Consider the following 22,291-nt stretch of genomic DNA (forward strand, 5'->3'; position numbering starts at 1 on the left):
AATTTTAGAGTTTCTATTTTTTTTAAGTTTGAGATGTTTTTTTATTATATTTTAGATATTCATTTTAGAATGATTTTTTTAGATTTTTATTTTTATTTAAGTACATATATATTTATGTTTTAGATATTTTTATTTAATTTTAAATATTTTTCATAAAATTTACGTTTTTTCAAAAAAAATAAAAACCAATTTTTTTCTACTAATTGTCTGCCTCCCCTATTCCCTAATTAGTTATCGAAAAATTTGTGAGCAAGAAAGATTAGGCTAATTTTTTTTATATTAGGTTATTATCAGTGTTTTTCATTAATATTATGATGTTTTAGTGTAATGGAATGATATGAGATAAAAAAAAATTGTGAGTAACAATTTTAAATAAGACAAAAAATTAAAAAAATTAATAGAAATCGTGAATTACGATCAGATAAGACAAAAAAATAAAAAATTGTTAGTCACGATTTTAATTTTTTAATTTAAAAAAATATAATTTATGAAATCGTAAATAACGATTTATTTTATTATGTAAATCGTAAGTAACGCGTATCGTGTATCACACTTGTAAAATTTCACACATTTTAACTCATACCAAGGTAATACACCCTTTTATTTATCATATAAAAAATAAAAGAAAAGTTTAGGGACCAGCAATTTTATCAAATTCTGGCCAGCATGTAACCATAAAAAAAGAGTGAGCCATTAGATGAAATCTCACATTAATCTCACACCATTAAAAGCCTTATTGATGACTATTTAATGGTTATAAATCTCAAAAGTTGCTGACCTCCTAGCATTTCTCAAAAAATAATTACGTCGAAAGATTAACAGGTTCTGTTTTGCCAAAGTTGGCAAAGTAGCTGACTCCGCTGAATCCCAGCAGAACCTTCTAGAAAAAAAACCCCACTTCACAGTCCCCTGCTTTTTCTACTCTTTCCGCATTCTTCTTCTTCTTCTTCTCAATCGATTCAACCCAACCACTTTCCATTAACCAAATTCCCGAGAATCTTCTATGGCCAACGAAGCCAAGGCTAAAGGAAACGCCGCCTTTTCCTCCGGCGACTACTCCGCCGCCGTCCGCCACTTCTCCGACGCCATCGCACTCGCCCCAGACAACCACGTCCTCTACTCCAACCGATCTGCCGCGTACGCCTCCCTCCATGACTACTCCAATGCCTTGAATGACGCCCAGAAAACCGTCGACCTCAAGCCAGACTGGCCCAAGGGCTACAGCCGCCTCGGGGCCGCCCACCTTGGCCTCGGCCACCACCACGACGCCGTTTCGGCTTACAGAAAAGGCCTCGAAGTCGATCCCAACAATGACGCTTTGAAATCCGGCCTCGCAGATGCCCAGGCGGCGGCGGCGAGGGCCCGTCCTCCGACAGCCAATCCGTTCGGGGAAGCGTTCTCTGGGCCGGAAATGTGGGCTCGGCTTACCGCCGACCCAGGAACCCGGGCTTACCTTCAGCAACCGGATTTCGTGAAGATGATGCAGGATATTCAGAAGGACCCGAATAATTTGAATCTTTATCTGAAAGATCCGAGGGTAATGCAAGCCATTGGTGTTTTGCTCAATGTGAAGATCCAGACGCGGGATGACGGTGACGAAAATATGGCGGAGGCGGAGGCGACTCCTTCAGCTTCGTCTCAGCCGCCGCAGGCCCAGGCGCAGGAGAGGAAGCGAGGTGCTACTGCTGCAGAAGAGACTTCGAAACCGGCAGAGCCGGAGATGGCAGATTTTACGGAGGAGGAGAAAGAGAAGAAGGAGAGGAAGAGTTTCGCTCAGAAGGAGAAGGAAGCTGGTAATGCTGCTTACAAGAAGAAGCAATTTGAGATCGCGATTGAACATTACTCGAAGGCTATGGAGTTGGATGATGAGGATATCTCATACCTCACAAACCGAGCGGCGGTTTACTTGGAGACGGCAAAGGTATCTTATTTGCATTGGACTTTTGGCTTATGGATTAATTGAGTTGAGTTCTTAATTTGGGGATTCCTAACTTGATGGGCATCAATTGTATAGTTTCTTGTGTTTTAGACTTAGTGCCATTTTAGTTGAATACTTGAATATGAACTTTCACTGCCCATTCATGGGAAGAGTGTAGGAATGTGGAAAATGCATAGGGTATGTTACTTGCATGTGGCTTCTTATGGATTAATTGAGCTGATTCTCGTTTTAATCCTAGTTCCTAACTTGATGGGCAATTTCAATTGTGAATAGCTTTGCTTTCGATGGCTACAAGTTACAACACTTAGTAGTTGATGCTTTATGTATTGCTGTTTATGTTAGTGCTGTGTAGTTGAATATTATTCACTAGAAGCTTTAGAAAGTATAAGATGTGTTGAATGTAGAGTGTAATCTATTACATGGAGATCACAATCACACCTAATTACAGCATGTTTGAGCCTAAATCAATGTGGAGTTCAGCATGCCTGAATTGAAGGCTTTACTACCCTTTTACAAATTATCAATAAGCACCCTTTTTATGATAATTTTCAATCCTCATGCCAAAGGCATGGGGGATTTGGTGCCATATAGTGTTATACCCATGCTTAATTATGTACAAGATACTTTGGCTGTGAAATAATAAAACACCTCCTTATTGTTGGACTGTCTTTTAAAGGTTTGGTGATAGAAAAGGAAATAGACTTGATGTATCCAGCCTACAGATATATTAATAGATCTCTGTTAATAAGGAAGGGTAATAATTGGGATTTGCAGAATTGCAGTTTTGTTTACTGTAGGACATAATGGCATTGTTTGTTCCTCATACCCAACCTGTCATAATAGAGAAGTACTTTTATTGTTATGCTTTTTCATTTTTTTTTTATTTTTTTTTTAAACTCAGTATGAAGAATGTATTAAAGATTGTGACAAAGCTGTGGAAAGAGGAAGGGAGCTAAGATCAGACTTTAAGATGATAGCAAGAGCTTTGACAAGGAAAGGAACTGCATTGGCTAAAATAGCAAAATGCTCAAAGGATTTTGAACCTGCCATTGAGACTTTCCAAAAAGCACTTACAGAGCACCGCAACCCTGACACCCTGAAGAAACTGAATGATGCTGAAAAAGCTAAGAAAGAACTAGAACAACAAGAATATTTTGATCCGAAATTGGCCGATGAGGAGAGGGAAAAAGGTATTTTCTCTTACAGTTTGCTATCTTGAGTTCTCCATGTCTTACAAATATGTTTGCCCTTAGGAAGATAATCCATAACTATGTATCCTGGTGATTTTATTGATTCTTCTTATTACTTGGTCAAAATTTTAATTAGCCACTCATTTACTGGAAACACTGGCATGCAGGTAATGAATTCTTCAAGCAGCAAAAGTATCCCGAGGCTGTGAAGCATTATACAGAGGCCATAAAAAGGAATCCCAAAGATCCTAAGGTAAATAGGATGATACTCTTTGAATAAAATTGATAACCCATTTATTTAGAAGTGAACACAAATCCTAATCTGTTGGAATGCTCCATTTCACTCAGTCTTACAGTAACAGAGCTGCATGCTACACAAAACTGGGCGCAATGCCTGAAGGTTTGAAGGATGCGGAGAAGTGCATTGAGCTTGATCCAACATTCTCGAAGGGTTATAACAGGAAAGGTGCAGTACAATTTTTCATGAAGGAATATGAAAAAGCATTGGAAACATATAAGGAGGGATTGAAACATGACCCTAACAACCAGGAGTTGCTTGATGGTGTTAGAAGGTATGATACATTTATTATATAAGTTGAATATTTCTACTTTGGATGGAAATGAATAAGATGTGAATGCCTAATCATCTAATGTACATTTCAGATGTGTAGAACAAATTAATAAGGCTAGTCGTGGAGATTTAAGTCCTGAGGAGTTGAAGGAAAGACAGGTTAGCTGACTACTTCCTATTTACTATCATCCATCGAGAGTTCTTACATTACATAAATCATTTGAGTCATTCTTTCTTTTTTTTCCTTTGCTCCTGCTGCTTGGTGCTCTAATAGCAGTTAAAGATACTAAAATGGGGTTTTTTAATTTTTACTGTTCAATTTATTGGAAACTTAGGACCTATTTGATTTTGTGTTTCATCTTTTGTTTTCATTTCCAGTATTTTTTCTTTAGTATTTTGTGAAACAAAAAGTGAAATCCAGAAACAATAGCAGCGAACAGGATTGTATTGTTTTCATTTTTTTCTCTTTAATAGTAAAAACAGAAAACATTGAAAATGAAAACAAAAAATTTTCTTCTAAAACAAAAAAAGCCCTTAAATTTTATAGTTTTACAATATACCCTTCATTCTGGAATACCTGTAGATATAACTTACTCTAATGCATTTTTAATTCTGTTTTTACAGGCCAAGGCAATGCAGGACCCTGAGATTCAGAACATCCTTCAGGACCCTGTGATGAGACAGGTACGCTTCCCTGGTTATTGCGCTTATTATGTATATTGTCTTGTTTCATATGAATCAGCCGTGCCAATGTAATGTTTCTGTGTTGGGATGTATGTAGGTATTGGTTGATTTCCAGGAAAATCCTAAAGCTGCACAGGAACATACGAAGAACCCTATGGTGATGAACAAGATCCAAAAGCTGATCAGTGCTGGAATTGTCCAGATGAGGTGAATTTGATTAAAGGTAGGAATGGAATGTACGCAGGGAAACAATTGACAATTGTATTTTCCAGGGCAACTCTAGTATTTATATAGATTGGATTTTGGTGTAAAGACCAAAATAACTATCAACGGACAATTTACTTGTGCAAAATTTTGAGTTACTACTCTCAACAATTGTATGGTTTGTTTTCAGTGAATTCATCCCAGCCACAAATCCTTCTTATTCCTTACTTGTTCGGTGTCTTCACATTAGGTGGGTGAAAATGTATTGATTTATAATAAGTTCATTATAGATGTGGACAAGCGTAGTTTGGTTTGCAATGAGAACCAAACGGAAGTGAGCATGGTTTTCTTGACATAGTTTGTTTAGCAGTTTTTGGTTTATCGCCTTGAAGTGGTTTACAACTTTCCTGAATCCGTTGGTAAATCTACTCAGAATCAGATAAAAGTTGTTGAATTGGTTCAAAGCAAGTGCTAAATTGGTGTATTAGATTATTTTTCCGAGCCAATTATGACAACGCTGAACCTGAAGGTGTGAACCTATTAAGCTTGCCAGAAGTTTTGTTCGTCCTGTCATCCAACGAGCCCTGAACCTGCTATGAGAGTCCAACTTTGTCATCGCCAGATAAAATCTGATTATGAGCTTTTCACTTATCCGTCCTCATTAACATTTTGTAAGGGTGAAAACAAATTCCTTAATGCTAACAACAAATCTCAGTGAATGATAATTGTCTAATTGATAACAAATCGCTATACTCCCTTTAAAAATGCACTCGTCCAACCAATACCGAATGATAGGTGCAAGCTAAGGTTCACTGGAGTTTCAAGAGATCATGGTGAATGGTTTGCCATATTTACTCAAAAAATGTAACATTAGAAAAAATAAAGGATATGTAATAATTTCATGTCCTGAATTCTCGAGTTCTGTCACGAATCACGATTATCACGCCCACAAAAATTGCTTTCAAACATCATCATACTCTCCCAGTAACAAATACAGTTCGCTCTCTACAACCTAAGAACAACAGTGTTGTTATCTTTCTTTCTGAAAAATTTCTGGCTAATCTTGCATTGGACAAAGGAAAATTACAATTAAGAGAAGAAAAATTCAAAAAGATAAGTAAACCCCAACTAGTGGACAATGAACATAAATTACATTAACAGAAAAATGTCCTTGTGAACAAGGGAAAGATACACTAAGCGGCAACTTCTTGCTCCTTTGTGGCAAGTTGGTTCTGAATGTGCTGTGGAACCACGTCGAACATGGCTAATTGCATTGTGTAGGAAGCACGTCCCTTTGTCATTCCTCTGAGTGTGCTCACGTATTGAAACATCTCAGCAAGAGGAACCAGAGCATCCACAATCTGCATTTGCCACCACCCAAGGACCAAATAAATGCATTAATCCAGTGCCAATAAAGGAATCATTTTTCTTGTAAAATGAAAAATAGAATTACATGATATGTGAAGACTAAGTAAGTTTGACACACCTTAAGGCCACCTGGTTTGTCACCAAAGCTGTTGATCTGACCTCTTCTTGAGTTGAGATCACCAATTACATCACCCAAATGTTCTTCAGGAGTAACAACTTCTACTTTCATTATAGGTTCAAGCATCCTTGGCCCGGCTTTCCTCATTCCTTCCCGGAAGGCTCCTCTTGCTGCAAGCTGGAATGCCAGCACACTTGAATCTACATCGTGGTAAGAACCATCCACAAGCACTGCACGTACATCAACAACAGGGAAGCCAGCAAGAACACCATTGCTCATGCACTCTTCCAATCCTTTGATGACCCCTGGAATGTACTCTTTCGGTACAGCACCTCCCTTTATTTCACTCTTGAATTCATATCCACTCCCTGGGTCCATGGGTTCAAACCGAACTGTGATATCTGCAAACTGACCCTGTCCACCTGACTGTTTCTTGTGTACATACTTTACTTCCGAGACTTTGGAAATGCTTTCCCTATAGTTCACTTGGGGAGCACCAACATTGGCTTCAACCTGCATTTATCAAAGAAAGTGGGGTAAGTTTCACGAAATGTATATCTTTTACTGTTGGATGGAGAAGATATACAGTTAAAATGGAGGAGGCAAAAAATTAATAGTATTATATACAATTTCTATTAGTAGAGAATTGTTCAAACTTAATGTATGCCTGCTGCACAAAGGAGAAAGGAAGAGAAGAAAAAGGCGATAATGCCAAGGGAAATAGCAACGCTCAATTAGATCAGACACAGATTATTGTTAACCCAGAAGTCATGTGTCAGAGACATAATTTTCATGGAATTTCTCTCTTTAGTTCTCTTTATTCTCAAGTAATATAGATAAAATAACAATACAATCATGCCCATTAATTATAAAATATAAAATATGGAATAGAAATATAACCTTAAATTCTCTTTTGAGTCGATCAACAATGATTTCGAGATGTAATTCTCCCATTCCTTCAATTACTGTCTGGTTAATCTCTTCGTCCCTAGAGAAGTGGAAAGAAGGGTCTTCCTGTGCAAGTTTGATTAAACCAGCAGCCATCCTGTCAACATCAGCTTTAGTTTTGGGTTCAATTGCAACCTTTATAACAGGGTCGGGGAAGTCCATCCGCTCAAGCACAACCGGATTCTCCGGGTCAGACAACGTTTCACCTGTAATAGTATCTTTTAAACCTGCAAGAGCAATAATATCACCTGTCAAAGCTACTTTAACATCCTCTCTGCTGTTTGCATGCATTTCTAGAAGCCTGCCAATTCTCTCTTTTTTCCCCTTGTTTGCATTGAGTACATAAGAGCCCGCAGTAAGCTTTCCAGAATACACCCTGACGAACGTGAGGGAACCTACAAATGGATCACTCATGATCTTAAAAGCTAGTCCAGAAAATGGTTCATCGTCATCTGCTTTCCTGTCTATTGTCACTTCAGGGTTTTCAGGATCACTGCCCTTCATTGGTGGCAAATCAATTGGGGAAGGTAGATAATCCACCACAGCATCAAGTAAAGGTTGGACCCCTTTGTTTTTGAAAGCTGAGCCACACATCACCGGCACGAAACTTGCTGCAATGGTTCCCTTCCTGATTAGTTTTTTTATAGTTTCTTCATCTGGTTCAACTCCTTCCAGGTAATTCTCCATAGCCTGATCATCCAGCTCAACTATGGTTTCTATCATCTGGGATCGGTAATCCTGAGCCAACTCTTGAAGATCTTCTGGAATATCTACATAGTCAAACTTGGCACCCAACTCTTCTCCAGACCAAACTATAGCTTTCATCCTTACCAGATCAACAACTCCCTTAAAGCTATCTTCTGAGCCAATTGGTAACTGAATTACAAGTGGTTTGGCACCCAAGTTTGTTACAATCATGTCTCTTGTTCGGAAGAAATTGGCTCCAAGACGATCCATCTTATTTACAAAACAAATTCGTGGGACCCCATATTTATCAGCCTGCCTCCACACCGTTTCTGATTGTGGTTCCACACCAGCAACACTGTCAAACAAGCATATAGCTCCATCCAACACCCTAAGGGCACGCTCCACTTCTAAGGTGAAGTCAACATGACCAGGAGTGTCAATAATGTTGATCCTATGGTTATTCCAGAATGTGGTGGTTGCAGCAGAAGTAATAGTAATCCCTCTTTCTTGTTCCTGTTCCATCCAGTCCATTGTAGCTGTTCCCTCGTGCACCTCTCCAATCTTGTAGTTTCTCCCAGTGTAGTAGAGAATTCGTTCAGTCGTGGTTGTCTTGCCAGCATCAATGTGAGCCATGATACCAATATTGCGATAATCCCTTAACGGAACAGCACGCTTTGTCTCTGAAAAGGGAAAAACGGATCATATAAAAATGTGCGAAAGCAAAGCACTTGATAGTCTCATAGGATAAGGTAGCATAATAGGAAACATTAAAACCAAAAACCATACTTTTAGCCATATCATTAGAACAATCATAAGAACCAACCATGTCCAATTCAAATGCTAAGTGTGAATAATGAAATGTTCTCTCCTCCTAGTACAACTTCAAACACTATCCTGCCAGTCCCAACCAAACTATGGCATCCCATTTCAAGTATGTAGACAAATTTTCAAAATCATTACAAAAAATTGAACTAAACCAAACCAAACCACACCACATCACACAATTTGTTCAACAAGGGGTATGTTCGAAGAAAGTTTATTCTCTTATTTTTTTCATTTCAAGAGCCAAAAGCCTATATTCATGATATGTAATAAAGAGACTAACGCTATTCATAAGGGATATGAAAGGAGAGAAAAAAAGATTATGTGAACTGAAATAGAATGACAAAGAATCTCTTATCATTCACTCCAGTAACGTCAATTCTCAAAGAATTTACAAAATTCAGAAAAAACAGGGAAGGAGGCAGAAGAGAGAGGTAATACCATCAGCGGACATAGCCAAAACTGACAAGTTTCTTGGAGTCTTGGGGTGCAAATGGTAGAGCTTAGAAGAATTGATTTTGATTCTGGAACTCCCAAAGAAGTGAGAGAGAGAAGATGAAGTAGCGGAAGCGTTATAGGGTTTTGGTCGAGCACCCATGTACCGAACCGGACTCAACATGGCCGGTCTCCTCTGCGACCCATTCAGATTGCAGAGAGACGACGCCACCCTCACTGACTCCGCTGCCATAATTGCTCTTCTTCTTCCTCCTCTCCTCAACCTCTTCTTCTGTGTTTAAGATAACACACAGCACAGTGAGAGGCACCCTGGCCTCAAGTTTTCAGTAAGGAGCAACGAGTGAGAACCTCACCCAAATGCTACACTTTTTTTTCCCTTTCTGATAATAATTTGCTTATATTTATATTATTCATTTATTTTATTTTATTTTTGTTGATTAAGCTGCGCCATAAATAATAATAAAAGAATGTAATGGTTAATGGATTAATCACCTGCAGTTTGGAAATAAAAAGAGCAATTATCTTGCAATAGTTTGAGCTTGTTGATAGTGATTTTACATGGTTGGGGAGAACAGGCAACGTGGATCATAGTTAGCCGCCCTTTCCGGCAAGGGGAATTTGGAATTTCAGGTTCATATTTGAAACTTGTGTACTACTTATGGATCAGAAAAATAAAATTAATAATCTTCTTTTTCTATGAACACTGAATTTGTCAAAGTAAGGATTTTTTATTTAAATTAAATAAATATAGTAATTACGAAAATAAATAAATAATGAGGTAATTACGAAAATGAATAAATGGTGAGGTAATTAAAAAAATATATTTTGAGACGTATCTCGGATGCTAAGGGGCTAACTCCAGAATGGTTATATCTCGAATACTGTGACACTGTACTGTGATAGGGTGACGACGAGTCACATCCTGGATGCATCCGGGATATGTATAAGCACTTATTCGGATATTAAGTATCCGAGATGTGCACAAAAGGTGATGAGGATCTCAGCACCCGAAATAAGAGCAATTATCGTAGATGGGGCTCAACATCCAAGATAAGATCGCATGCGTATATAAGTCACAACATCCGGGAATTAGGTGCATTACAACCATTTTTTTTACATTAGTGACCTTCTAGATGCGGGAATTCGAGTTCCTTCAGAAAATATGGCCACCCGACAATATGTCTACAAAGGAGATATTAACAGACTGAATGCTATTTGACACGTAGCTGGAGCTTTAGACTTTGAGAATAGTAGTTTAACCTTTTTTTATTGTTAGTGAATAATAAGTTTAGATGTTTAGTCTTTAGTAACTTAGTTAATAGGGTAGGTATAGTGAGTTGACAAAGTTAGAAGATCTACGTTGGTTTCTTTGGCATACCTAGGATCATTGTATACTTTGTATAATTGATTGTAATTACTTAAGTTAAATAAATAAAATAGGTACCTAATTGTGAGTTAAGTTAAATAAATAAAATAAATAACTCCCATTTAACATGTTAGTCCAATAAATAAGTATCTGTTACATTTAATATAAATACTATATATGTGGATTATAAGTTTTAGTAATGTTTAGCAACAATTAATGGTTTAGATGTAATTAATATGTGGTAGTAAATGTGTTGAGAATTGCAGAAACCACGGTTATTGTTGCCACGCCGTGTGACCTTGGGTCTCCTGCTGCCGGCCATCCTGTTGCCCTATATAAAGGAGGCTGGATTTAGACATACAGTAGAGTTGAGAAATTTTATATTTGACAATTAATTGATCTCTGCATTTGTCAAGCAGTGGAGGCCCGAGACGCACACGTTCTACCTTCCATGGGGTGAGACCAGCATTACGCTCCAAGATGTTACCTATCACATTGGTTTGTGTACTTCTATGAATGGAATGTTGATGTGTAGTAACTTGAATATCTCAAGAATTCGGAGTATTGCTTTTTCTTGTTCTCCTCCTTGAGTCTTCGAGGGTATGGGATTCTTGGTTTGTATTCTAGCACCTCTGCCTTTCTTGTTGATTTTTCTTGAGAAAATTGAAGTTGGGGTGCAGAGACATATGCCATTTGATGGGTGGTCACCTCCTTTTTTTCTTCACATGACTTGTCTTCCTCAGATTGTTTGTTATTGCTTGTTACTTTGTTACCCACCATCTTTCTACTTCTCAAAGTAATAGTTTTGCACTCTTCCCTTAGATTTGAAACTATGTTATTGGAAAAGTCATTTGTGGGTCTCTCAACGATTTGTTTGGCCAGTTGACCAACTTGAACTTCTAAGTTTTAGATGGAAGCTTTAATTTTATGCAGAAATTTTGAGTGGTTTGGATAAAAGTGGAGGTGTAGTCGGAGAGTTTTTCTAGGACAATTTCAATAGGAGAAGGTTTTTGAGGAATTTGGAATGGTTGTGAGGATTGGTAATAAGGGTTGAAGTTATTTTGGTGAGGGTTATTGTTGAAGTTATTTTTGTCTATGTTCATGATTACCCCATTCAAAGTTGGCGTGATTTCTCCATCTTGGATAATAAATTTTAGAAAAAGGATCATTTTGAGGTGGCCTTAAAGATTTTTCCATGTAATTCTCTTGTTCAGAGGATTAGCCAAAATCATAACCTTCACCTTGAGTGACTTCTCCACCCATGTCATAGGAGATATCTTGTGTGTTCACTGCTGAGACTTGCATGTTTCCTAGATGCTGAGTAATGATGTTAATTTGTTGGGACATGACTTTGTTATGTGCTAGAAGAGTATCCAGTGCATCCAACTTCATCACTCCAAGGTGGAGGAATATAGAAACTGATTATTGGCTACTATCTCTATCAACTCCAAGGCTTCATCAGTGGTCTTCTTCATATATAGAGATCCTCCAGCTGAGTTATCCAATGACTGTCTTAAAGTCGAGGTAATCCCATCATAGAAGATTCGGAGTTGCACCCAGTCTGAGAATATATCCAGAGGACACTTTCTCAGCATCTACTTGTACTTTTTTCATACTTCATAAAGAGACTCTCTATCTAATTGTCTAAAGGTCTGGATGTCCATTCTCAACTTTGTCAACCTTTGAGGTGGGAAGAATTTGGTTAAGAACTTGTTGAACAAATCATTCTAGGTTGCTGTACTTTTCTTGGGTTGTGTTTCAAGCCATTGCTTGGCCGGTCTCTCACAGCAAATGGGAACAACAACAACCGATAAACATCAGTGGGGACTCTATTAGTCTTTATTGCATCACAGAATTGCAGGAAACTAGTAATGAACAAATTGGAGTCTTCTTAAGGACTCCCATTAAACTAACAATTTTGTTGCATAAACACGATAAGTTGAGGTTTCAACTCAAAGTTGTTGTACAGTAAGTGTGACAATGCTATTTCCACAACTCCTAGGATTGAGAGTAGTGAAAGACCCAAGAGTCCTCCTAGGTTGGGGGACATTAAGATTGTTGTTGACATTGTCTGCCATGTTGCTCTCTAATTCTTCTTCAATATCTTCTTCAATTCTCTAGTCCTTAGCTTTCATTCTTTATCACCAAAGAGTTCTTTCAATTTCAGGGTCGTATAGAAGAGGTTCTTCTTCTTGATTGTCTTGCATACACACACAATCAACAAGAGAAAAAATTGGAATTCCCTACGTCACAGTGAAGGAAATTCCCAGTGAGGTAAATAGCTAAAAATAAATAAAAAGAAATAAAAGATTCTAATTTAGGTAATCAATTAATTGATAGTTGTTAATAATAGTTAATCCCCAGCAACGGCGCCAAAAACATGATGCGGATTTTATAAAACTACAAATGATGGCAAGTGCATCGAGTCGTACCAAGTAATACCACGGAAATGAGTTATCATTCCCACGAGGATCAACGAACTAAGCAAGCAATAGTCAGTTGATTATTCTAGTCAGACAATCAGAAAATAGAGTTTCAAGGTCAATTTGCATAAAAACAAGGAATAAAACAAAAGTAAGTCATAAATAATTCAGAAAGTAATATGATTCAAAAGAGTTAAGGTTTCAAAGATATTAAGGCTTTTAGAAATGCTTTTTACTCTCCACCTTGATTATGCAAAGATGTATTTATGGCAAATCATAAATAATCAAACTCTAATTCTTCAGTAATTCAATTTCTCTAATCCTAAAAAATTATTATTTCCTTGATTAATTGATTGTGATAAGTGGTTAAGCACACTCATTAATTTAAAAACCATACAATTTTCAAGAACTAAACTTGGTTGATTCGATGTCACTTATCAAGTCCAAATTCAAAGCCTAAAAATTATGAGAAGGAGTCTTCAAGCTTAATTCAAATAATTAACTTTTTCAAGATATTAAGAGAATTTAAGTTAGATTAAAATTGTTTTTCAATACATTCAAATCCTTTAGATGAAGAACAAAAACTCTTTCTTAAGAAAACATCAATGCATTATTCAAAGGTAGAAAACCTATAATATTAGTCTATTAGAATAATTAAAAATAAATTTTTATAAATCTGCCAACTGTTACCAACAATAATTAAATATAATTTTTTTATATCAATTAAGAATTTAGTAAAAAATCAGAATTTGAATAATCCCATTCAAATTTTACCCTGATTCTATTTTGCTTCCACCCACCCATTACTCTCTCTGCGTTGTGCCTCCTTTTTGTCCTTCCTAACTTGGCGCCGACGTTGCCTCTTTGAGAACGCCACCTTACTCAGCCCCGGCATTGCCTCTTTCTCCCTCGCCTCCCCGTTCTCCATCGCGCCACACCCCCGCCCTTGCTTCACTCGCCATTCTTCAGATTTATTCATCGCGCCGCACCTCCACCCCCACTCAAACACTCTTGTCGTTGTCGTCCCTTGAGAGTGCCTTCTTTCCTGGCATTTTGCACTGCCTCCAACCACCGCAGTGCCTCCCTCGCGATTCGCAGTGTCATCCACCATCGCAGAGCCCTTCTCGTCACAATTCGAAGCGCCACCGACCACCACGGCACCGTCCTCGTTGCGGTTCGTAGCCCCGCCAGCACATCATCACCATTCTTATCAGGATTCGCAGTGCCACAGCCCTCCTCCCCTCGTGGTTCGTAGATCACTACCGCAGTCCTCCTTCCCCACCACCACCGCAGCCCTCCTTTTCCTTCCCTCAAACGACAAGGCAAAAGTGTTGGCTTATTGTTAAAGCATGATTTTAATCTAGTGTTTATGGTATTTTTTTTCTCTAGGTTTTCTCGTCTCAGTTGATTTCTATACAAATTTGCAGGTGCATGTTCTGAATCATTCCCTATTTGTTTGCTATTGTATAGTTTACTCATGTTAGGATTCTTAGTTTCTAGCTTCTGACATTATTTTTTGTGTGGATGGATCTTTTTGTAACTTGTTAACACTAAAGAATACATTGAGGGATAATTTACTGAAAATTTGGAAAAAAATTTTGTCAGCTATGTACTATTCAAATTTTGTATCTGTGATGTATTTACTTGTTTTGCTGTAGCACATATATATTAATTTTATCTGAGATTATGAGTTGTGACTTTGTATATTAATGCTTACATTAATATACAAATTGTGGGTCCTTGTGGAATTTGCAGTGTTTGTTGATTTTGGGGGTTTGTGTTCTTTTGTTGCTAATGAAGATTATTCTTGTTTTGTTGATTTAGTAATTTTCTGCATTTACTGTGATAATACTTGTAACATCCAATATTTTCTTATGATCTCAAGGTTTTAAAGTTGAAAATAAAAAATGATTTTGAGGATATGTAATCACAATAATGGTTTTTTGCATTTACTATGATAATGTTTATAACATCTTTTTTTGCTGATGAAGATAATTCTTGTTTTGTTGATTTGTGGAATTTTGTGGTCTGATTGTTGCTGATGATTTTGATGATGTTGTAGATGAAACTTTTGGAAATGGTGCTGTTGATTAATTGGTGCAAGAATAGAAAGTAGCAAACAGGAACAGAAAGAGGGATAAGGACAACTGAACATGCTTCATTTTTTGTATAATTGGTAGTCAAAAGATGAAAATGAATCAATTTAGTTTGACTCTTATAAATGAAAGGTAGTTAATTTAGGATATAACTCATCTATCATGGAGATAATAGATCTTTCATCTTATTATTATCTTTTTAATTCAACTTTATGCCAAACCTTGATGGATATGCTCTAAATTATTGAATAGATCCGCATGTGGTGAGTTATGAATTATAAAGTATGAGCCTTGTAACTGAAGAGTATATACAAAACCTTAAGCTAGTTCTTGTTACAATTTTGAATTATTATTATTATTATTATTATTATATATTTAGTAACCTATATTTATATACGTTGCTTAGAAATAATTCAAGATTGTAGAAATGATTTGTTAATTAGTTATGAAATTAATGACACATTTAATAAAGACACGTTCAAACAAGTTTTAAATATAAGACAAATTCATTAAAGACACATCTAACCAAAGACACATTCGAGTAAGTTTTAAATAAAAGACACATCTATTAAAGACACATTTAAAGAAGTGTAAAACAAAAGATATATTCATTAAAGATACTTCCAACAAAAGACACATTTATTAAAAACACTTCTAATAGAAGACACATTCACTAAAAATACATTTAAACAAGTTTTAAACAAAAAACACATATAACAGAAGACAAATCCATTAAAAATAAAATGGGAAATGTTAGAAGGTGTTGATGGTGTGGGTAGCAGCACCTTTGAGAGAGAGAAAGATACAATTATGAAACTTGATAGGATAAAATGGTGAATCTCAATTATTAGAAGAGTCAACATACATATATATACACCTTCTACAATGCACCTCAGCTGTAGTAGAATAAAGCCTTTCTAACTAACTAACAGTAATGAACTTGGTGAGCCTTTCACCTGATAAACTTAACTAAGCTACTAACACGCACTATATATAATAGCTCCTGACTTACACTATACTAACAATCTATAGCTCTAAACATAAAGGTCAAGTGACACCCTCCCTTAAGTTAGGAGCACATATGTTTAGCATTCCAAGTTTGTCTCGTAGCCCACTAAACACTGTGGGTGCAAGTGCCTTAGTGAGCAGATCAGCCGCTTGCTCATGAGTCGAAATTGGCAGTAAGTGAATTAGTCCTTCTTGAAGTTTATTTCTTACCACGTGACAATCTATTTCTATATGTTTCGTTCTCTCATGGAAAACAGGATTGGATGCAATGTATATAGCCGATTGACTATCACAAAAGATGTTAATAGCCTTGGAAAAAGGAACCTGCAAGTCTCTTAATATGTAACTAATCTACTATGCTTCTCGAGTGGCACTTGCCAAAGCTCGATACTCAGTCTCAGAGGATGAAGACGCCATTGTCAATTGCCTTTTGCTCTTCCATGATATGAGTGAGTTTCCCAGATAGAAGCAATAAGCCGAAATTGACTTCCTTGTGTCTGGGCATGCTGCCCAGTCTGAATCTGAGAACCCAATCAGATTGTAATTTACCTCTGAAGTGAAGAATAGCCCTGCTGTCGGCGCTCCTTTCAGGTACCTGAGCACATGATGTGCTTCCTGCATATGTTGGGTGGTCGGACAGTCCAGAAATTGACTGAGTTTCCCCACTGCATGGCTGATATCTAGTCTGGTGTTGGCTAAGTACAACAGCCTCCCAACTAGCTTTCTGTAGCTCGAGTGATCCTTCAATGGCTCTCCATTTTCTCTGGACAGCTTCACTGTATAGTCTAAAGGTGTAGCCGCAGGCTTGCACTCTTCGAACCTTGTCTCTTTTAGAAGATCCATGACATACTTCCTTTGATAGAGAGCAATCCCCTTTTTAGACCTTGCAACCTAGGAAGAATTTGAGGTCTCCTATATCTTTGATCTTGAACTTCTCATCCAAGATTCCTTTAATTTGGTTGATTTCCTTCTCATCATTGCCCGCTATCACCAAATCGTCCACATATACCAACAATGCTGTAAAACCAAATTATGTCCCCTTTGTAAACAAACAGTGGTTGGGTGCAGATTTGGTGTACCCATCTTCTACCAATACTGAGTATAGCATGTGATTCCATTCCCTACTTGCTTGTTTAAGCCCATATAATAACCTTTCTAGCTTGCAAACTTTCCCTTCTTCAACATCTAAGCCTTGTGGTGGCTTCATGTATACCTCCTCCTTGAGTTTTCCATGTAAGAAAGCAGTATTGACATCGAATTGTTTAAGCATCCAACCTTTCATGGCAGCTAGAGCCAACACAATCCTCAATGTTTTCAGCTTCACCACTGGGCTGAAAGTGTCTAAATAATCGATACCAGCCACTTGTGTGTATCCTTTCGCCACTAACCGGGCCTTATACCTCTCTATTGAACCATTCGGATTGTGCTTTATCTTGAAAACCCACTTGCTTCCAATCGGCTTCTTCCCATGTGGTAGAGTTGTGAGCTTCCATGTCTTATTCAACTCTAGAGCCTTGAGCTCAGCATTGATGGCTTCTTTCCAACAAGATTGTGAGATTGCTTTTTCATAACATTTTGGCTCAACATCATTGGTCAGTGCAAGTGAATATGCCTTATGCGATGTAGAAAGTGAATCATATGACACAAAATTTGTAATTGGATACCTGGTTTTGTTGTAATTGATGGACCGATTGGACTCAACATTGTTAATGGTGGTGCTTACACAAACAAAATCCTTTAAATGAGTGGGTGGTCATTTCTCCCTTGTAGATTTCTAAGTGTACTATGTTCAATTTCTCTTGATCGGATATTTTTTATGCTTGGCTCACAAGTGTTCTCATGAGGCCTTATCGAGTTATCTTCAATAACTATTGGCCAATTTCCAGTTTGGGAATATGAAAAGGGGTCTTGTTCTGGTTCTAGCATTTCAGGTCTTGGTGTAAGTGGCATGGTATTTTCAGGTTCAGGTGTATGTGTTTGTTTGTGCTCGTTTTGTGCAAAAGGAAAGTAATTTTCATAAAATTTAACATTTCTTGAGACAAAAACTTCCTTGGATTTCAAATCAAGTAGAACATATCCTTTTGTTCCCTCTCTAAATCCAAGGAATGCACACTTCCGTGCTCGGGGATCCAATTTAGACCGATGAGCGATGAGGGTCCCGACATAAGCAAGACAACCAAACACCTGTAAGTGCATTAGATCAGGGAGAGAATCATGTAAAATTTGGAATGGAGGTTTATTCTTAAGAAAGGTTGAAGGAATTCTATTCAACAAGAAAACAGCATGCTTGAGAGCAAAATTCCAAAAATAGTGGGGAACTTGAGATTGAAATAGGAGAGCTCTACTAATGTTGAGGATATGTTGGTGCTTCTTTTCCACTATTCCATTCTGTTGAGGTGTCTCAACGCAGGAAGTTTGATGCAAAATTCCAGTTTTAGCAAAAAAATGTTTCATACGAAATTCTGGACCATTATCAGACCGTATGACCTTTATTGATTTATTAAATTGAGTTTGAATGAAAGTTACAAAATGCTGAAGTAAAATACATGCTTTAGATTTCAACTTCATCAAATACACCCATGTATATCGAGATTTATTCTCTACAATGGTGAGAAAATATCCATGACCACTACTTGAAGGTACACCAAGAGGTCCCCAAATATCTACGTGTACAAGTTCAAACAGTACAGTTGGTTGAAAACTACTTACAGGAAAAGGGAGTCGTTTCTGCTTAAGAAAATGGCAAGCATCGCACGGAGCTACTTTATTATCTAATAAGATGAAGGAGAAATCTCGCTTCATCTGTTTCAGCCTATCATCGGGTAAATGTCCTAACCTGTAATGCCATATACAAGGATCCAAACTATGATTATTATGATTATTATTGACAACCAAACAGATTTGTGCACTGGGACATGGCAGTTTCAAAACCTCATCATTTAATATGTAAAGACCACCATTCTCCTTAGATGCTCCAATCGTCCTCATCGAGATCAGATCCTGTATCTCACATTTTGTGTCAGTAAAAATCATTTGGCAATGCAATCCAGAAGTCAGTTTTAAAACCGAAATTAGTTTGAAGTTGAAGGATAGAATGTATAAAGCATTATGCAGTAGAAGTTCATTGGAAAAAATAATAGTTCCCATGATAGTGCTTGTAGTCCAGGCCCTATTGGGCAGCTTAACTATTATGGGAGCTACTTGTTTATATGTATGAAAATCACTTAGGCAATAAGATACATGGTCAGTAGCACCTGTATCAATTACCCAAGACAAGAATTTATTTGGAGAAACATCTAATGCATTAATGCTGGTTTTAAAATGCAAAATTGTTCCTACCATTCCTAGAGGAAAAACTGTTGGATGCTCCAATTTACCTTGATGAGGTATATCGGGTGAAACCTTTGATGCCATCAGGTTCATGTTATGGGAGTGCTCTCCTAAGCTCTTGTTAAGAAGAGTAAGCAATGCTTGCTTTTGTTCAAGAGTGAACTCCAATGTGTCACCCCAACCTTTTCCAAATGAGCAGAACGTGATGAAAGGTTCTTCTCATTGAGCTTCTCTGAATCACCCTCAGTGACTAGGGAGGTTGCAAAATTTCCAAAATTTCCAACTCCTTCTACAGCATTGCGTCCTTTGAAGTTCGGTGGGTAGCCGTGTTTCTTGTAACACACATCAATGTTGTGCCCAACTTTCCACAATGCGAGCATTGCACCTTTTCTCTCCCTCCTTGACTCCTTCCGCCTCTACCCCTCCCTTTCCAAATGCCATTTTCTGGGTTTGCTGTGTTTGAGGGAGTAGCGGCATAGGCAATTTTGACTTCTGGATTAATGTCCTTATTCAGGAATTGGCGTTCCTGCTGTGTCAACATGGAGAGTACAGTATTCATATCAGGGAGTGGATCCAACAACATAATCTGAGACCTAACATTCGAAAACTGCTCATTTAGGCCTCTTAAAAACCGAGTTACTTGATCCTCAATTCTATACTGTCGCATTATACCTAGGCCACAGCTACACTTTTTTGAACATTGACAGTCAGGAATAGATCTAAAACTTTCAAAGTCTTCCCAAATAGTCTTCAACTTAGTGAAATAAGATGTTACATCAAGGTCTCCTTGCCTAATTGCAAAAAGCTCCTCCTGTAATTCTGCCACTCTAAATCTATCCCCTTGACAGTATCTGCGCTTCAATTCAGTCCACAAACTACTTGCCACAGTGTTTCAGACGACACTTCGTGATATATCAGGACTGAGAGAGTGATTAATCCATGCCACAACATATGTATTACATCTATCTCATGCTTCAAAATTTTCATCATCCTTATCAGGTATAGGCAGGCTACCATCAACAAACCTTACTTTGTTCTTTCCCTTCAGCCCCCAAAGTATAGCTCTACTCCAGTCATCATAATTTTTACCATCAAGTATAACAGTGGAAAGAGGTGTACCAGTACTTTCAGATGGATAAAGGTAGTAAATGCTTGTCGAATCTTGATGCGGTTTGGTGTTCTTCTTGGTAAGGTTCGCTTGAAATGCTGTGATCTGGTTCAAGAAGTTCATGAACGCCTCTGCGTTGACACCTTCCATCAAGCAATCACGATTGAACAACCTTCTTCCTACAATCTCGTTGATCGGAGTTGCTGCCTCACAATTGAAGGGAGTGGGAGGGAGCATACTCTCATCAAGCTCTGTCGTTTGAGTTTGTAGGAAGAGAAGAAATCAGAAGAAGAAGGAAGAGATCATACTTGAGAATTTGGAGAAGGATTGGAAGAAAACAGGGGAGATGTTGAATGGAGAATTGGAAGAAAGAGGTCGGACCCAATGCCAACCCTAACCTCAGCGGAGAGTGTGAATCAACGAATTGAGAAGAAATCACGAACCCTAGCGTCAGTTCGATATTGAATTCGAGACTGAAATTGAAATCCAGATCGAGATTGCAGGGCGAGGGTAGAAAGTGAGAACTTGGATCACCATTACCGTAACTGAGCTCTTACAAAATTGACAAGATTTCAGATCAAGCTATGTCTTTCTCAATCTGAATCTCAGTGCTTGCCACACTCCACGCTCACAGCACCATGTTAGAAGGTGTCGATGGTGTGGGTAGCAGCACCTTCGAGAGAGAGAACTTCAGAGAGAAAGATACAATTATAAAACTTGATAGGATAAAATGGTAAATCTCAATTATTAGAAGAGTCAACATACATATATATACACCTTCTACAATGCACCTCAGCTGTAGTAGAATAAAACCTTTCTAACTAACTAACAATAATGAATTTGGTGAACCTTTTTACCTGATAAACTTAACTAAGCTACTAACACGCACTATATATAATAGCTCTTGACTTACACTATACTAACAATCTATAGCTCTAAAGGTCAAGTGACAGAAAATGTAATTAGACAATGAAAATTTTAAGTAAATTAGATTTATAATAATAAATATAAGACATTAGGATTAATCTTGACTAATTAGAAATGTGACTTTTTAAATGAAATGGACTTTAGAATTCAGCCCAATTAAAATTAGTAGGAATTGGCATAATTCTTGTTAGTTAGTAACGAGATTGTAAAGAAAATCATACATATTTAAAATCAAACTTCAAAAAATTTTTCGGCCTTAGGGCCTTCTTTGTACAAAAACATAAAAAAAACTTCAAAACATAGGAAATTGTAATGGGATCAGTCATGATTGAGGGCTTTGATTTTTCTTGAATCTGGTACACCATTTGAGCATGAGTTCCTCAATGCTGGCATCCATCCGTGTACCAACACCTCCCCAAACCAGCATGTGTGGAATATCCCCAATTGATGAGCCACTCACTTGGCACACCTCTCTAAATCCAAGTCTGCCGTAGAACCTAACCAACTATACATAAAGAATAAAAGAAAATATAAAATTAAAAGACAACGAATTTATCACACATGACACTATTATTGTCAGAATTAGTGATTGTCAGAATTAGTGATTTACTGCTAAACTTTTTCACTGTAATTACCAGTTACGGTGGAATTTATCGTGGAAAAATTCAACGATTATTACTAAAATTTGTTGTGCAAAATATTACCATCGGATTGCAAATGCCAAAATAATCTGTTGCAAAATTATGGCGTAAAACAAGTTTAAATGGCGCCAGATATTATCGTCTGGATTATTTTTTTGTTTGAAAAAATCTGGCTGTAAAATATCATATTGAAACACACAATAAATGCTTTTGAAAAATAACTTAAAACAACTTAATTAAATTATTTTTAAAAAATAATTTAAATAATAAATATTTATAAATAAATTATTTTGTGTTTAAATTTTTAATTCTAAAAGTGCTTATTTTAAGAGAAAGAGAAGAGAAATAAAAAAAAATTTAATTGAGAAAAGTCATTTTTTTAATTTCTTCATAAACACTAAAATA

The 22,291-nt window shown here is 37.2% G+C and overlaps 4 protein-coding genes across 4 annotated transcripts in view; 1 reads left to right on the forward strand and 3 right to left on the reverse strand.

The window, feature by feature from the left end:
• Window positions 1-815: 815 nt before the first annotated feature.
• Window positions 816-4,815, forward strand: LOC107487155 (hsp70-Hsp90 organizing protein 1). The gene is made up of 7 exons (XM_016107759.3): window positions 816-1,921; window positions 2,841-3,129; window positions 3,297-3,382; window positions 3,478-3,701; window positions 3,793-3,859; window positions 4,325-4,384; window positions 4,482-4,815. Exons 1-7 carry the CDS (start codon window positions 1,004-1,006, stop codon window positions 4,593-4,595), a joined length of 1,758 nt encoding a protein of 585 aa, XP_015963245.1. The 5' UTR covers window positions 816-1,003; the 3' UTR covers window positions 4,596-4,815.
• A 638-nt stretch (window positions 4,816-5,453) lies between these two features.
• Window positions 5,454-9,373, reverse strand: LOC107487166 (elongation factor G-2, chloroplastic). Its single transcript, XM_016107770.3, has 4 exons — window positions 8,973-9,373; window positions 6,975-8,389; window positions 6,075-6,587; window positions 5,454-5,949 (listed from the first exon to the last, which is right to left on the reverse strand). The coding sequence occupies exons 1-4, from the start codon at window positions 9,217-9,219 to the stop codon at window positions 5,782-5,784; spliced, it is 2,343 nt and encodes a 780-aa protein (XP_015963256.1). The 5' UTR covers window positions 9,220-9,373; the 3' UTR covers window positions 5,454-5,781.
• A 6,861-nt stretch (window positions 9,374-16,234) lies between these two features.
• LOC107487351 (secreted RxLR effector protein 161-like) lies at window positions 16,235-16,723 on the reverse strand. The gene has a single exon (XM_016107969.1). The coding sequence runs from the start codon at window positions 16,721-16,723 to the stop codon at window positions 16,235-16,237; it is 489 nt and encodes a 162-aa protein (XP_015963455.1).
• Window positions 16,724-21,467: 4,744 nt separating this feature from the next.
• LOC107487175 (uncharacterized) overlaps window positions 21,468-22,291 on the reverse strand; it is a 2,908-nt gene continuing 2,084 nt past the window's right edge. The window contains exon 3 of the mRNA XM_016107780.3: window positions 21,468-21,750. Coding sequence (XP_015963266.2) covers window positions 21,568-21,750 — 183 coding nt within the window. The 3' untranslated portion in view covers window positions 21,468-21,567. The remainder of the gene's footprint in view (window positions 21,751-22,291) is intronic.

This window comes from Arachis duranensis, chromosome 1, assembly GCF_000817695.3.
Source record: "Arachis duranensis cultivar V14167 chromosome 1, aradu.V14167.gnm2.J7QH, whole genome shotgun sequence".
NCBI lineage: Eukaryota > Viridiplantae > Streptophyta > Magnoliopsida > Fabales > Fabaceae > Arachis > Arachis duranensis.

What these genes read in the sequence shown, in the direction of transcription:
- LOC107487155 (XM_016107759.3), top strand. Translation starts at nt 1,004, where the DNA reads ATGGCCAACGAAGCCAAGGCTAAAGGAAACGCCGCCTTTTCCTCCGGC. An exon ending in TTTACTTGGAGACGGCAAAG is followed by an intron (nt 1,922 to 2,840) that starts GTATCTTATTTG and finishes TTTTAAACTCAG; the next exon opens with TATGAAGAATGTATTAAAGA. An exon ending in CGATGAGGAGAGGGAAAAAG is followed by an intron (nt 3,130 to 3,296) that starts GTATTTTCTCTT and finishes ACTGGCATGCAG; the next exon opens with GTAATGAATTCTTCAAGCAG.
- LOC107487166 (XM_016107770.3), bottom strand. Translation starts at nt 9,219, where the DNA reads ATGGCAGCGGAGTCAGTGAGGGTGGCGTCGTCTCTCTGCAATCTGAAT. An exon ending in GACTCAAAAGAGAATTTAAG is followed by an intron (nt 6,588 to 6,974) that starts GTTATATTTCTA and finishes TGATAAATGCAG; the next exon opens with GTTGAAGCCAATGTTGGTGC. An exon ending in ACAAACCAGGTGGCCTTAAG is followed by an intron (nt 5,950 to 6,074) that starts GTGTGTCAAACT and finishes TGGCAAATGCAG; the next exon opens with ATTGTGGATGCTCTGGTTCC.
- LOC107487351 (XM_016107969.1), bottom strand. Translation starts at nt 16,723, where the DNA reads ATGGATCTTCTAAAAGAGACAAGGTTCGAAGAGTGCAAGCCTGCGGCT.